This window comes from Echiichthys vipera, assembly GCF_963691815.1.
Source record: "Echiichthys vipera genome assembly, chromosome: 3".
NCBI classification, from domain to species: domain Eukaryota; kingdom Metazoa; phylum Chordata; class Actinopteri; order Perciformes; family Trachinidae; genus Echiichthys; species Echiichthys vipera.
The window spans coordinates 21,326,858-21,343,800 of record NC_139828.1 but is presented as its reverse complement, the minus strand read 5'-3'; the positions used below and the strand labels follow the sequence as shown (position 1 = coordinate 21,343,800).

Genomic DNA, 16,943 nt, shown 5'->3' with positions numbered 1-16,943 from the left:
GATAATCATCTCCCGACGAATATTTAATTTTCTGCGCAGTAAAGCTGCACCTTCATCCACGGGATCATTATCAATAGGACATGCCATGGTAGTGAAAATATTCACCACCTAATATAACTTCTAATGTCTGATTTTTGCAATGATTTTCTGAAAAAACAGACGACAGAACTATACTACGCCAAAACTCGCCCGCTGACTGAATGAATGAGGAAATCAAATACCGTGTGTGGCTGAAAGAGGGCGGAGACAGAGAGAAACTCAAGGTTTTCTGAGAAAAACCTGGTCCCGACCAGGTTAGGTTCAGAGAGCATGTTACCATGGTAACTGACCGAGAGTTTAAGTTACCTCTCTTTGTGAAACAGGCTAGAATTACCCCTCTTTCTCTGGTTTGAGTTACCTCCCTTTGTGAAACGGAAAACTCATTTCTGGGTTAACAGACTCTATCACTAAACCTGCTTTGTGAAACGGACCCCTGGAACTGCAGGCATCAAAATAAACAACACAAAACTAATAAAAACAACACAATTCTTCTGTTTCAGTATTTGAAATGTTGTCTTTATGTCATCTTCAATTGCATATGGGGTTTCAATTAATGGAAACAGGGGTTGTTCTTGTATGATGCTTAACTAATACGGTATCTAACTAAATGGAACAAGGTATGTCTGTCTGTCCTTTTCTTGATTCCCATTCATTGACTTCACACTTGGCAGGTGTTTTGCTAAAGACCCAAGGAAGTGCAGGGTCGAGAGCGAGTTCTTGAAATCTACAGAACATACTTATTAGTAGTGTGTTATGTAAACACTGTGTAGTGTATTGAGATGGGACCCTTTAACTGTTACACCACTGAACAGGTGGTTACTGCTCGCTCTCAGTCACTCGTGCAGCACCTTCAAGAACCGATAAAGAAAGAGACGCCAGCGAGAGCAGAGATGCTATATCGTAGAAAACTCAAACATTTCCTGCATCAACGAAGTAACCTTCAAAATGAGCTTTTGTTTCTGAAAATAGCCCAGTCCCAAATAGCTAGCTGTTAGCAAATGGCGCATATACTCTACCATCGCTAGGGGACACAGCTATGTCATGGCAGGTGTCTGTCTTGATTGTGAAGTTAAATTTACTGAATAAATCAGGGAACTGTCTCCCAAATGATCACCATTTGCTGATGATATCCTTCTCTTTCTCAGGGAGGTGGTGACTGTCCAGAGATGAGCATTGGCGCCATAAAGATTGCCTTGGAGATCTCCTTGCCAGGGTCTTTTATTTACGTCTTCACAGATGCTCGTTCCAAAGATTACAAGCTGACCCATGAAGTCCTGCAGCTCATTCAGCAAAAACAGTCCCAGGTTTGGGTTTTACTTTTGAATATACTGTGGATTGTGTAAATATTTTTTAGGGTAAAGATATGGCATTTTTATATTTTAATTTCAAAATGTTTGTGTGTGTGTGTGTGTGTGTGTGTGATTGTGTGTGTGTGTGTGTGTGTGTGTGTGTGTGTGTGTGTGTGTGTGTGTGTGTGTTTGTGTGTGTGTGTGTGTGTGTGTGTGTGTGTGTAGGTGGTGTTTGTACTGACAGGGGACTGTGATGATAGGACTCACATCGGCTACAAGGCTTACGAGGAAATCGCCTCCACCAGCTCTGGGCAGGTCTTCCATCTAGACAAGAAACAGGTCAATGAGGTAAGAGCATTACTGAATGGAAATTTGGATCTGCATTTCCGTTCAAGAACAACAACTTTCTGGTAAAAGATGTGCTTTGGTCACAGTATTCACATAATTTCAGCTTGGCCTGGGTTCTTCCCCCTAGCTTTGTAAATTAAATAGCAGTAGAAAGTTTTATAGCCCCTCTCATGTTTTTTGCTGTGCCCAAGCTCAAGTCTGGACTCCAGATCAAATGTGCAGGAAACATTTAATTGATTAATGCATAGCGTAGCTCTTTTTAACCTTTCCAAGGAGTGTAAATCAGCAGTCTTGGACTGGGCAGTGAATCAAGGCCTGACGTTTGAATAATTGCTGTTTTATTACTGTAAGATAAGAGCCCTTGCTAGGGGAAGAAAGGATTCTCAATTTTCAATAATAATTCTAGAAGACAAGTATGAGAGTCTGTTTTTTCAGCAATACTCCTATTTCTCTATATATCTATTTTATTCACCTTCTCTGTCTCTTTTATTTTGTCTTTCTACTACATTTGCTCATCAGCAGCATCATTAACACTAAAAACATTTCACATGATCACATGCAACACTCCTTTTACAGTCTGTGCCACCAGAGCAGAAATCCGAGGGAACAAGGAAGTCAGTTAAAAATGTTATTTTACAATTTCTTAAAGTGGATTGAAATTCATAACAAATTCAGAAACTGTACTTTTTTGTAGACCTTCAGTACATTTGTGTCAAATTGTTTATTTTTTTGCTGTACACTCAGTTTTATTTTTAAATACCATGGGTGAAATAGGGTCTGCGCCTCACACAGTAGCAGTTTAGTTCTCTGTAGAGACAGGGGGCAATCAGGGGGGCAGGGCACAGGGGAATGTTAGAAACATCCTAATGAAAGCTTTGCACATGTTGATCCGATGACCCTATGAGGGGGGTAAGTGTGTGTGTGTGTGTGTGTGTGTGTGTGTGTGTGTGTGTGTGTGTGTGTGTGTGTGTGTGTGTGTGTGTGTGTGTGTGTGTGTGTGTTAGTAAATTATTTGTGTTTAAGAATAAACAAATTGACTTCAATAATGTTATTTTAATTTGTTAAACATTGTGATCTTTAAATAGTACTTTATCTGGAGTCTATACCATCATAGAAAAACAGTACATTTCCCACACTATGAATGATGTGTAATTCTCGCATTCTTCACATTTCCTTCCCGTCACTGTAGGTTCTGAATTGGGTTGAGCAGGCGGTGCAGTCATCCAAGGTCCACCTGCTGTCCACTGATCACTCTAGTGGGGCCAGCAACACTTGGCAGATGCCCTTTGATCCCAGCCTGAAGGAAGTCACTGTGGCCCTCAGCGGCCCAGCACCAAACATTGAGATAAAAAACCCCCAGGGTATGATAGGTGTTGCCATGCATGAGGAGGATTATATATTCATATAAGCATATATATATATATATATATATATATATATATATATGGGTGACAAAGGAAACGGACCATATCTGAAAAACATGAATGGAGGAGTATAACAAATGCAGATGCTTCTGTACAGGGTTAGAGAGCTTATTGAATGGTTTGATGTGACGGTCCTCACAGTTTCCTGATCTCAACCCATCTGAACATCTTTGGGAGATTTGAAATACAGCGCTCTCCACGACATCATAAAACACCAAATGAGGAGATAAAATATATTTTGGAAAAGTTATCTTCCATTGCTCAAACACCTTACGTATGATGTGGCTCTGCTTGACTCACTTTTGGTACCAGGTAATTTTCTTGATTTTCGTTTTCCACTGCAGATAGTAGGCGAGATTCTTAGGTGATATTCAAAGGGATGCTGCATGAAAACTCCCATGACATCATCTTCCACATGACACAAATATGCACAACTGGCAACAAAACAGAGACCACAACAGGGTTTTGCTGGCTGCCATTTTTTTCCAGGCTGAGTGAATAAAATAGTGTGGTCGCGGATTTCCTTTGTTACACATCTTGTGATGATTCATTAATTCTTTGGCCAATCAGTTGTTAGCACTGTTTTCACTTAGACTGAGGTGATACCGAAAAAAGTACCAGGTACCAGATACTATCCACATCTTTTGCCAATGAAAAAAACAAAACAGAAGCAAGTGGAGTCAAGCTGTGCTATACCATGCTGTGTAAATGCGGCATAATGCACTTTTGTTGAGTTAAATCCTCCTCCTCAAATTTGTCACTCATCTATATATAATCTAATCAAAACCTTGTGTGTATTTTTTGTGCATTCATTGGTTATGCTGATATGATATTTATGTTATCTTATCAGATGTTTTTGCACATAACCTACATGAAGGAAATAGTCCTTTCATTCTGGTTTGTCCTGTCATTTTTCACATGTGAAAAGTAAGACCACAATATAACAGTAAATACAGGGCATTTTGTTTATTAATACTGTATTGCAAAAAATCCACAGTAAAAACACTAGTGGTTATTCCTCTGTCATTCTGTTGTTTGCATAGATAATTATACGAACATTAACAATTCAGCATGAAGATACGTTCAGTTTGGATCAGTGGATTTTGAAAGCAAACAAACTATCAAAATACCAAGAGTAAACTTCCAAGTCTTGGGTTCTCAATCTAAATCAAGGAGAAGTTTTTGTTTATAGACTATTTTGAATCAAGGTCTCAGAATTTTACAGGAACAGTTTGAAGAAGACATTTGACTTTTTAGAACATGAAGCTAACTATTGAAGCAGAAGTACAGTACACAGACCAGAGTTAAAATAAGTACAAAAAAATCTCTTATTATAGCATTCCAAATATGATTCCAAATATCTGGGGTCCACTTATTCAGCACATGTTGTTTCATTCACCTACAGTATTCTGTTTAATGCTAAAACCACATCCTGCATCTTTATATGTTGACAACTAATGTGCATTTTTTTATGTGTAACTTGAAGCCATGCATCAAGAAGTGTTAAGAATGAATTTGTATCAGTCAAATCTGCAGAAAAGGTGAATAATTGTCTCAGTGTAATGTTTGGCCTCCAGGGAAGCTTGTGGGGAAGAATGAAGGCCTGACTGAGCTCCTGCACATTCCCAACTCTGCCAAAGTTGTCAACATCAAGGATCCACAGCCTGGAATGTGGTCCATCAAGGTAAACAATTCATTCTTTAAGGGAATGTGTGCAAAATTACAGGCTTCTCCTAACAATTCCCAGAGCTGAGCTGTCTTTTAAAAAGACTTACTGCAAATTGTTCAGTAGTGTAACCTTGAGATGAGGTCACAACTCGCACGCCAGGAGGGAGCTGTGCCCTCGAGGAAGGTTCTTAAATTGAATTACTGCAGTAATATTTCAGCATGTTTAGATACAGTGATGTGTAATCAATTTAACATGCATGATGTCTGGTGAAAGCATCTATGAGGAAACAAAGACATGATCAGAAAGACACATTTGGGAGACACATTTGGGAGCACAACCAGCACTGTCATTTTTAAGACAGTGCTGGTTGATGAAGATAAAGTATGTTCAAGGCGACTGCTGTCAACACAATTGCATTTTTGTTTGGGGCACTCTTGCTGTTGCTTTCTCTTTGAAGAGTTGAAACCTTTGGCATACTGCTGTTGAGGTAATGCAAAAACAAAAAAAAGGTCACACATTTGATTCCCTGCACCGTTAATGCCAGATGTTGGGAAATGACAAGCATTTTTACCTGAGTGATTTGTTGAAGGGGCCCTGGCTGCCCCTGTAGTCTCTGTAGACTCCTTCTGGGACATTTTCCCTCATCTCTGCATAGCTGTGTTACCTGTTATCGGCCATTTGATTTACAGTGGGAAGAGTTTAAATGAAAAACGGTGTCATCTCTGTTTCCTCTCAAAAAAAATTGTTGTGAGGAGATGAGGATGCCTTAAGGATTAGTTTCCCCATGATTTGTTCTGGCACACCTACTTTATTTATTCTTGTACAACATGAAGCTTCACTGAATATGTCTAAAGTGTCTTTTCTTGTTGCGTCTCTCCTTCTTACCACGCCTTTCAATGCCTTTCTAATCCCCTCTCGGTAGATCATGAGTCATTATAGGCATGAAACATACATTCAATCAGTAATGGATTTTTGTTTTTGGACTGAGGTTGATTTACTGTAGGATGAAACAAGCCCTTTCCAGCTGTGTCCACACTTAACCCACAGGTTAATCTCATGCTGCGTTCTGTCACTAAATACTGATGTAAAGAGCCCTTTCTCTGTTCACAAAGAAAACTTGCTAAAGCTCAACATTTCTTACTGTTATATTTGCAGGCTTTCTTTTTCCTCCTGCCTGATAGGCCCTAAAAAACACTCCCCAGTATGTTGTGTTACCTCTAACAAACATGAAAACCCTTTTTCACCTTCTAATCGATTGTTTACATTGGATTTTTTTGGGCTTCAGTCTTTTTTCTCTATTACTTGGGGGTACTTGTTAAATGAAACTTTGGGGTTAAAATATACTCAAAGTTCTGTTAAATATCAACTTTAACTCCATATCAGAAGTCTGGGATTGAGGTCTTTGCTTTTAGATTTCTGGCAATTAATATGGTGAGCTGCCGCAAGGACAGTGCGCATAGAAGTGATGAGGGATATCAAACAGACAATAAAAAAGAGATATTGCCTCCCCTTGTCTTAATTTTTTGTCCCATATTTGCTGCTCGTTGTGCTCCCTGTCTCATTTTTCTTCAGGAATCTCTTTCATCACTAATCTTCTTTCTGTTTCCTTGTGCATCTTCCTCCTAAAACATTTACTCCTCTAATTATCTCATGAGCACAGACCACAGGCTAATCTTCCGTCCCCCCATTTCTCCTCACGGACACTGCCTTTTTCAACCTCTGTCCTCGACACCACTTTATATTGCCTGCAGATTAAAAATCACTCCCTTTCATCTGTAGCTGTGTTTCCCAGGACATTGAAAGAAATCTGGCTAAATACTGTATGGGGATTTCACTTTTTTGCTGTGCTGGGTTTTAGTAAGGCTACTGGTATAATAAAGTAAGGATAATGGCCTCTGACACCCCCAGTGTAAGCCCCAAGCCCTAGTGTGTGAAAAGGAATTTGATCCATTTTAATCTATCTTTTATTGGATGTTGTGGTGGCGTGAAGAAGGTGGGCTCACCCCATTATTACTCCCTGCTTCTTCAGTTTTGCGCATAGTTTTACACCTTACCTACCTACCTTTGTGTTACTATTTCCAAGTGTAATCAATGTGCAAATACTATGATGGCAAGTAGCACAGAAGAAGTAATGTAATTTTGCAGTACTGTTCGAGGACGTGATACCAGGTGTGCACAGAGTCAAACTGTCCAGTCAAACAGTGATCCTGTTGTCATAAGCCCTTTCCACACAGAGATTATGCAACAGTGCTGCGATAAGGGAACAGCGCAATGGCTTTTTGTTAATTCACACAGAACCACCCTAGATGTGATTTCACAAAGATCCCTGGGGAAAAAAGAGGTGAGCCGATCTGTACCGTTAATCAACCACTTGAATCCGACCAATAACTGCCAACTTTATGCATTATAGTAAAACAACAGTCAGTAGTAGCCACCCACCAGTGCGCATTTGTGTGTTTGGTGGTACTTGCCCGCTGCACACAGCCATTTAGTTTAAACTCATGTCCGCCCTGCCCTGCCAGTCACTTGTGCCCTATTCATTTCCTCGCTATCTTGTCGCACCGCCAGCTTGGTCTGCGCGCTAGCATGCTTTGTGCAATGAATTGGTCTCTTCCCATACACAATGAATGAATGCATGTTGCCAGTCATGGTGCCTGCAGTGGACAAGCACTGTGGTGGCTCCTTGACTACCTCAGCTCAAGGCTGACGCAACAGATCGGCCCCGCCAATTCCGTCTATGTACCTTTCACGCAGACGGGGGCACGTAATAAAGGCGCAATATCCGTGCAATGAACAGGTTGTGTGAAATTAGCTTTTTTCAAATTTGAAAACTTGTCAGACATTCACCTCTGTCTCTAAAAAGGATCTTCATCAGTGCATTGTGGGATTATAGTGACTGTGTGTACATGTTAAATGTGTACTCAGAGTCATCCAGATGAGACGTCTTAATGCTGCAGTGATCTCAGCATTGATGTATGCATTTAAGCTTCATACTGAATTTTATAGCCTATGATAACAATTTAGAGAGGCTGTAATTTTATAAGCATGCAAACAGCTCAAAGGAAGATTATCAGCGACCAACCTTACTTGTGTCCTTTGTGTCTGCTTTTTCTGCTCCTCTCTCTTGTTATACTCTCTCCAGTGTGTAGACAGCAGACAGTTTTCCTACTGTTTATAAAATAAAACATAAAAACAGTGAAAGAAGCAGGACATTTTATTACTTTATTACTTAAGTTAACTCCTTCCTATTCCTTTGTGCTGCTTGATGATTTGTCCCATGTTTTACAGATTAGAGCTGAGTACTTACCTTTGATTGAACATTGCTATGATATATTTTTCACACGTTTTATGAAAATACAATCTGGATTCCAAATCAACATTATGCCATGCAGGTGTTGCCAGTGACAGATCAAATCAGATTTATTGGTATACGGAAATGGAAGGATAGACCTTTTCTCAAGACGAAGGCAATTTAAAGCTTGTTGCCTAATACATAAAATGAATAAAATAAAATGTAATATAATGCAACCCTTACCTAATCTGAAGTAAGTTAAGTAAAGCCTATGCTCAAATCATATGTTAATGCCACTTCCTGATTCATGATTGTGTGTCTAATTCAATTTTCAAGCAAATTAAATCATGAACAATAAGAACTTAAAAATCAGTTATCTCATCCAGCCACACAAGAGCTGATGGACCTGAGTGAGGGTGTATCTGAGACCTGCGCTGGTGGGTGTGAAATTGAGCTTTAATGACAGGGGCTCTTCTTGGCTTGGGTAAGAGCGTGACCTTAAGGGGACCTCTCCCCTAATTATGCCTCATTTACAACCAACTGATGGCCCGGGATAATTTCATAGCAACCATTAGAGCAGGTTTGACGACTGCTACGTGTATTGTTTTTCATGATGGCAGGCATTAGCATTTAAGGCTGTGCCGGAACCCCCTTGTCCTGGTATTATCTCATTGTTTGAGCAATTTCACCTCTAGCTGTTTTATGTGTCTGCAAAAAAGCTCTGCTACATCCTGATTTGGGGGTTTTCTTCTCACAGGGAATTTGAGTTTATGTCAGGTAGAACTCAGTAATTGTAAAATACAGTAACCACGTTCTCTTTCATCTCAGGCATTTGCAAATGAGTGTAGGTTTGCACGCCTCATTCTGCATTGTGTCAATGTCTGTGACACCGCCAAGGTATTTTACCTAAGATGAGGAGTTTCCACCTCTCACCAACCTATATTTCATTGTAATTACTCTGTCTCTTTTTCTGAAAAGCTTCAAAAGGCCTCCACACCATGGAGACCACATGAGGCACTCTTTGATTATAGTGGGTCATGCCTGTTTGATTTAAGTATGAACGTCAGACTGAATGGGTTATCTCTGGATTGTGGATGTTTTATAAGCTCTGGTGTGAGGCATTCGACAGTCAGCCTAGACTGACTTTGAGTGGCTTGTCTATACACGCAGGGATGGTTGGCATAGAAAACAAAAACAGTTACACAACAGTCCCAGCACTGTGTCTGTCATTTAGACCACTCTGCCTTTGATGTAACAATGTGTTTTCTTGAGTTATATAAAGCAACTTTAGACATGAACATGTATATCTGTAAATTCACATTTTCCCTTTCTTTGATTTAGACCTCTAGTGAAGGAAGACACTCGGTCCGTATCTCAGGTCTCAGCACCATTGACTTCCGAGCTGGTTTTTCCAGAAAGCCCACCCTGAACTTCAAAAAGACCTCCAGCAGGCCAGTTCAAGGTCAGTGAGGTCAACGCAGCTGTTGTTTGCTTTCTTTCACCTGTTGTGTTCACTCACATCTTTTAGCTCTGAAACACTAAAGTACATAGTATATGTTTTACCAACTTTCCAGGTATTCCCACTCACATCCTTCTGAACACCACCGGGCTTTCACCTCCTGCACGGGCTGACAAGCTAGACCTCCTGTCAATCAAGGGCGAAGTGATCAAAACTTTGCCAATTCGCTACTACCCTACGCGAGAGCCATACGGCCTCTGGAACATCACTGAGTTCATTCCACCAAACGAGGCCTTCTTCCTGCGGGTGACGGGATACGACCGCGATGGCTTCCCATTTCAGAGAGTCTCCAGCGTTTCCTTCTCCAGCATTATACCTGGTCAGTGATGCAGGTTGCCACCCATGGCACTCATGATGGATTGTTTATTATTTAAGTGGTTAACTTTGTTTGCTGCCTTCCTTTTTCTCTCTTTTAGATGCCCCTAAGGTGGTGATGCCTGCCACGAGTCACGGTTACTACCTCCAGAAAGGGGCTGTCAACTGCCAGGTAGAGAGCCTGATCCCCTTCACTCTGCGCTTCAGCAGGGATGGGAGACGACTTGGGGTGGACCAGCTCTACAGGTGAGCAGTGCTGGAGAGGGCTATATGTGTCAGGTCAAGGAGTCATGCCAGTTTTATATATAAAAAACAGATATCACAAATCACAAATTTGCCACAAGAGAGTTACCAATCTGTGAAGCATACAACACCTTCTATCCTTTGAATGTCGACAGAATAGGGACTTCTTCTCTGTTGCTCTTCCTTAAGTAAAGAAAAGTAAAAGTCCCAAAAGTCAGATATAACAAGAAGGACATGCTGTTAAGTGCATACCTCTGCCAAAACTGAGTAACTGTTAATATATGCCAGCTCCACATGATGCACTTTCACCAGAAGGTAATTTTATCCATATCCTGTTTCCAACCTGTCAGAAGATTAACACATTTTATGGCTGTACCTGAACTATCACATGTTATACATCTGTTAAAGTTTTAACCACCTTCTAAGCATTTCAGAATGTAATTTTAGAAGCATGTGGTTGCTTAGAACTGTATTTGTTCAGGGGTTTTATGGGTTGCCCCTCTACTACCTTATCAGGTTTTTGGAAAGCCATACAGTCATGTTCGAAATGAGCTCCACAGATGCACTATGTGGTTGGAAAGGGCCGATGATGAAGGATTGGCCCCCTCTTACCACAGATGAGAGTTTGCTGATGATGTGATAGCCTGTTCAGTCAATTCATACAGAGAAACCATACCAGTTACCCCTTTGGCCAATGACTATCGATGCCTTCTAAGAGATATCTCTCCAGCAGGCAGAAAGACAAACAGAATCGATCCAAAGTATACTTCCATCCCTCCTTCCAACCGTTGTGTTTCTATCTCTACACTACTGTGTGACCAAATCTGACTGGATTTCCATCAGATCAAGGGATAAGTTAGTAGTAGATCGAAGTGATTCAGCATTATTCCCAAGGTATTCAATGTTCTTCCATTTGATTCTAGTGAGTCAGACAGTGCATCATGGGAAATTGCCCAGGTAACTCTGAAGGATGAGGGCTACTACGAGTGTATTGCTATCAGCAGCGCTGGGACGGGAAGAGCTCGCACCTTCCTGGATGTATCAGGTAAGCACACACACCAAAACATATTCACCCTGTCACAGGATGATAACAGTCAACGTATTCAACATATTTAGTGATTTACTGCTATTGCAATAATTCCATTAAAATCATAATTACAAGCAGACACACAAATACTTATCTCTCTGTCGCTACAAATCAACTATGCTGTGTACTACAATTAAAAAAAAACATAGAATTGACAAAAACAAACTAGAAATAAATTAGTATAATATGAGACAAATTATGAATTGAGACACTATTACAACATGTTGGAAAGACTACATTCACAGCAGTGTTGACAATTTTCAATGGATCGTAATACTGTAGTTTATGTTAATTACCGGTGTATGTTGAACTACCCTCCATCACTGTGTGTAATGAGCTGGGACTGTCGGTCAGGAATGCTCAGGGGCTGGCAAGCATTAGACTGTCAACAAGTATAATTGGTGTGTGATGGATCTACTGGCAGGGCAGTGCGCAATTTAAAGTCCAACTGAAATAAATTGCTTTTTCTTTTGCAACATCACGCATTTATGATCTGTGAAACACTTGTCCTGTCTGTCGTGAAAAATAAGAAACCAAAACTGAAAAACTTACATTTTAGTTTTTAGGGTTTCATGATGACGCTCACGCCCATCCAGCCAGCTTTTTCTTCCTTTAAGTTTTAGTTTTGAGTTTAAAAAACAACACATTTTAAAAACAAACATGTTGACGTAGTTTTTTACAACAAAAAGGGATGGAAAAAGTGATTTCCCTTGGACTTTAAAGCGTCATTGTCTTTAATGTACTGTATCATGTTTAGAAAATAACACTCAAATACCTTGAGTTAAATGGGGCAGCAAGATGAAATTTATGTCATGCTCAATGGGTTTACACACACACACACACACACACACACACACACACACACACACACACACACACACACACACACACACACACACACACACACACACTTTCACTTGCACTAACTTATACACTTACACTACTTATGGACATATGTTTTGAATCCAAGTGCCAGTAGTTGTGGGTTAAATTTATTGGGGTTCAAGGTCTCTTACTGTGCATCCCACGCAGACAACCTGCCTGCTTGCAGAATTAAAATAGCTTTAAGGAAGTTATTTATGGTATGGTTTGTGTGCCTGATTTGTAAAGCAGTGGACTGTATATGGTATATGATGTAAAATGAGAATATGTATAAATCTAAATAAGTTCCAGGCTGTGCACCAAGAACACACTGTGGTGCTAGTTAAGGTTGCTTTACAGTCACTTGGGGGCACAGTTTCAAAACAACAGTGGCGCTTAAACACAAATTACGAAAGTTCACCACAATAATAAATACATATCAATTTACGATCTCACAGAAAAATGAATAATCTATGTAATAAATCACTTGGATGGGGATTTAGTGCTCAGCATGTTGCCAAAGTTTTGAGCACAGACAAAAGCAGTTGGATCACATAATGATTTATACCTAAAGTTTCACCCCTGGACAAAAAAAAAAATTTATTTTTGCTTATTTTGAAATTATTTTCCAACCGGAGCACTTTCCATTATGAGACCCCAAAGCTGACACCACGTGAGTCCCAATGCAGTCAGTAAAAGTCCCCTCGTCCAAATATTGCTTTCCAAAAAACCTCCTGCCTCATGAAATCCGCTGGAGCTCCATCAACATGATAAATGCCAAGCAGAAAGGAAGAAGGTGGAGCGCAAAGTAAAGCAGAGTGAGAGATAGTTGAAAGACGCTTTGTGGAACAAAAGAAGGGGAGAGGGAGCCAGACAGGGGTCTGCGTAATGTTTGAGCGTAACTCATTACTGTAACTTACCCGTCATGAGGTGCAGAGTTGACTTTGTCCGTCCAGCTCTTACCTCTTATAACGTCTCTGAAATTAGGTGAAATTAATCCTCCTCAGCCACAACTCCAGCCTTTGTCACTGGGCAGGGATATGCTGAACAGGATGACAAGCATCTGCATTTCACACTTGAACCCTCAAAACCACACATAATACCCACTCAGCTGCCAAATGTATGTCATCCTAATCCCAAGGAACTGTACTGAAATATCCAGCATTCTCCTTGTGTCAGAGCGAAAGCATTTGCTACCTCCCGTCGCCCTCACCTTCTCTTTCTCACTCTCTTTTCCCTGCTTTGCTCTGGTTCACCACTTTAAAAAAAATGATTGAAGACACACCATGGAAAAAAGACAGATATTGGAAGAGAGAGAGAGAGAAATAACATGTGTAAAGGATGAATGGTGAACATGATCATTCTAATAGGGGGTGTTTTTCTTCACACACCTCGGCTAAATGGAATACCTTTATACAACATTAAAGATGATTGAGGTCCCTCCCAAAAGGCAGCTACATGTATAGTTCTCTAAATTGAATAATAACATGTTATTTAATCGATTTTGTTGTTAAATGTCTACTCCAGCAGTTTAGTATTGAATTTATTACAAAATTGGTCAAATTGCAGGAAACAGATTAAAGAAAGAATGGTCAAAATCGAGGAAGCAGATGCAGAGAAATCCTGCTCCTACAGGACAAGCTCCAAAATCACTGGACCCTACATTTCCCATAGGTTCCCATTATACCCTTTCAGCCTGGTAAACACCCACGTCTTTCAAAGTTGATACCTCCAGTTTGTAACCCAGGGTCTGTTACAAATCTGTAGTCTCCAAACCTTGATGACATCATCAGCGTTATTTATCATACTTCTGAAGTCAATAAAGTCTTAAAGATAGATAGAATTATAGTGAAAAACTTTAGATTACTAAAAATCAATGTTGTCTGTAACCTATTCCCCATGACTGGAAAATATTACAGGTCTCTACATACAGTCAGCAAGAAAGCAACCACTCGCTCTGAATTCCTGTTTAGCTTTCTTTTTGATGTAAAGCTCCTGGCAGCTGCCAACAACATTATGCCCTCATCCTGCAGAGCCGCCTCCAGCCATCACAGTCAAGGGTAATGTGACTGTGTCTCCTGGCTCCAGTGCTGTCCTCAGCTGCCATGTTGTCAGCACAGTCAGCTTCAACCTCACCTGGCTGAGAGGAGGTCACGATGCCCGCCTGCACCCGCAGGTGCAAGTCTTGACCAACCTTTCGCTACAGGTGTCCGCTGTGAGCCCAGATCACTCAGGCTGGTATGAGTGCATTGCTGTAAACGAAGGAGGGGTGATGGCTGAGCGAATCTACCTCACTGTGCAAGGTGAGGAGTGTGTGTTTGTATCTGCATGTGATTTTGTGGTGTAAAATCAGAAATGTGTGAGAAGCGACATCGGAAACAAGTTGTTGTCCATGTTCATATATGTAGAGCTACACATTGGCTTCTAAAAGCTGAGGCTACCAGGCTACAGTTGAATTTTGTTGCTGGTTTATGTGTGCGCTAACATGTATACCCGGGACTTCTGCGTGATTTACACCATGTGGGAACAGGACTCTTGGCGAACACAACCCGCTTCTCAAATACGCAATCATCTCCCATGTGCCTCCCTCTGTTCTTCCGTCCCAGGCTCCCTATAATTCACCCTAATGCTTTATGGGACGTGTGAAAATTATTTATGCCTGACTCTCAGGCAGCGCTAAAGTAGAGTTTTCCGTCTCTGGACAGCTCTTATACTCCTTTTCCTAACACTTCACTGACACTGAATCAGGAACACTTTGAGCATCTGGCCAGCACCGCAGAGTATCGCTTGGCTAGGAAACACCGATGTAATACAGCCACTAAAACCTGTCATTAGCAGAGGATTTCAGCCACCCTTTGACATGAATCCAGGAGGTATAGAGAGTTGAAAGAAAGTTAGTGGGAGCATCAAAGAAGCGCTGTTTTACACAATCCAATCCAAACAAATATCCAGCTTACTTTGTTATACAACCATCAGTCCCAGAAGAAGTTAATTTAAAGACCATATGCTGCTTACTGTAGCCTACAGTAAATTCCTCCTTGTACTGTATGTGTCCAGTCAGGTCGTGATACTTTGAAGCAAAAACATGTTATTCTTTGTCTTCTAGGATAAAAGAAATAGTTTCACTTCACCTTAAGCTGACTTTTTTTCTTGACCCAAATTTAGCAACTGGGATTTTAACTCTGTAAGGTACACCTCAGTGATACAAATTGAAAAGCTGCAGACTGTCTCAGACAGGTTTGAAAGGGGAACTCTGTCATTTGGCCCCTCTCACTGAGTGATACATTGCACAGTTGACCCTAAAACGTTTTCACTGGATATTTATCTCTTTTCATATCGCCTCACCTGTTCCTCATTTTTCATATTCTCCTGTCCCAATTTTCTTTGTTATTCCACCAATTTCCAACCAATTTCTTACAGCTTCTTCATCTCTCTCTCTCTCTCTCTCTCTCTCTCTCTCTCTCTCTCTCTCTCTCTCTCTCTCTCTCTCTCTCTCTCTCTCTCTCTCTCCCTCTCTCTCTCTCTCTCTCTCTCTCTCTCTCTCTCTCTCTCTCTCTCTCTCTCTCTCTCTCTCTAAAACAGCTGTCAGCAAGCCCTTGGGGTTTCCTAATTACCCCCTGGTCAGTCCCATCCTAGTTATTAGTCTCACTTTGAAGTGAGTAAAGTTTGCTGACATCTTACAACAGTTTGAAAGGACACAGTGGAACCGAGTGCATAACCACATGCCAACAGAAATAGGATGAAGAAGTAGAGATTTCTTTTTCTGCTGTTATAGTGTGAAAGGAAGTCTTTTGGGAAAAAGACAGAAAAACACTATTGTGGATGCACATTGTTGATACAGTAAGGGGAAAGGAGTCAGAGAACAGTGGAAGTTGAGGAAGAGGGCGCATTGTGAGTGGGAGTGAATGTCGATGCGTGAAGGAAGAAGAAAGAGGGAAAGATGTTGTGGATGATGAAGGGAGTGCTAAAGACAGGCTTCTTCCCAGCACATTAAGACTTCTGCTGAGTCAGGGCAGAACAATGTGTCTTCCCTCCAAGGAACCTCCTTGTTCCCGAATTCAGAAGTGTTCCTGCCGTCCACCCCCCAGCCCCTAGGGCAGGGTGAGCCGAAAGAAGCAAGTGAGGAAAGAGCTTTGGCTGTCAAACATAGTTGTTCTGACCCACTTAACTCTGACCTCCTGGGTCTTACAATCAGCGCGGTACAGTAAAGCCTGAGGCACTATGGAGATTAAGATCAATACGGTGGCAAGTTGAGTTATTTCAATTTGTTTCAGGTCAAGGTTGTAATATATCAAAAGTATTGCCTGTAAATCCACTGCCAGTATTTGGTAATTGCACTGTATTTCCTTCTAAATCACTGATGATTGAAGTTGAAGTTGGTACAAAACTATACATTCCTTCACACCTACTTTACTCATGTGTGTCAACCTTTTGAACCTGTGACTACTGGCCTTCTATCACCACAGTGTTTACGCAGTCAACTTAAAGTGACAGATTTTGGTTTATATATGGCATGCAAGAAATAACAAGTTCAACTTACTGTCGTCCTTCCCGTTATAGCGATAGAAATATCACCTTGTGGTTATATGCCTCCACCAACCAGTCAAGTTGCAGTATACATCCAAACTGTCCAGAGTTTCATAATATATTTAGTGAAGACTTTGATGGATTTTAATAAAAGGTATTGAGTTTGTTTTTTGGTAAAACTTGGATGCTTCACAAACACCCCAACAGCGCAGAAGATCTATACAATCAGCACAGTTTCAAGATTAGTGTCACTCATTCAGTATCCGACCAAATGTCTCTCCTTCTGATCCTGAGTTATGGTATTAAATAATCAACAGAAACATTATGATG

At 40.8% G+C, this 16,943-nt stretch overlaps 1 protein-coding gene across 1 annotated transcript in view; it reads left to right on the top strand.

Annotated features, from left to right (window-relative positions):
- Nucleotides 1-16,943, top strand: part of hmcn1 (hemicentin 1) — a gene marked incomplete at its 5' end in the record, with an annotated part of 85,367 nt that overhangs the window by 18,392 nt on the left and 50,032 nt on the right. The window contains 9 exons of the mRNA XM_083911459.1: nt 1,185-1,343; nt 1,554-1,676; nt 2,866-3,037; nt 4,678-4,784; nt 9,403-9,523; nt 9,636-9,899; nt 9,997-10,141; nt 11,062-11,183; nt 14,120-14,389. Coding sequence (XP_083767585.1) covers nt 1,185-1,343; nt 1,554-1,676; nt 2,866-3,037; nt 4,678-4,784; nt 9,403-9,523; nt 9,636-9,899; nt 9,997-10,141; nt 11,062-11,183; nt 14,120-14,389 — 1,483 coding nt within the window. The remainder of the gene's footprint in view (nt 1-1,184; nt 1,344-1,553; nt 1,677-2,865; nt 3,038-4,677; nt 4,785-9,402; nt 9,524-9,635; nt 9,900-9,996; nt 10,142-11,061; nt 11,184-14,119; nt 14,390-16,943) is intronic.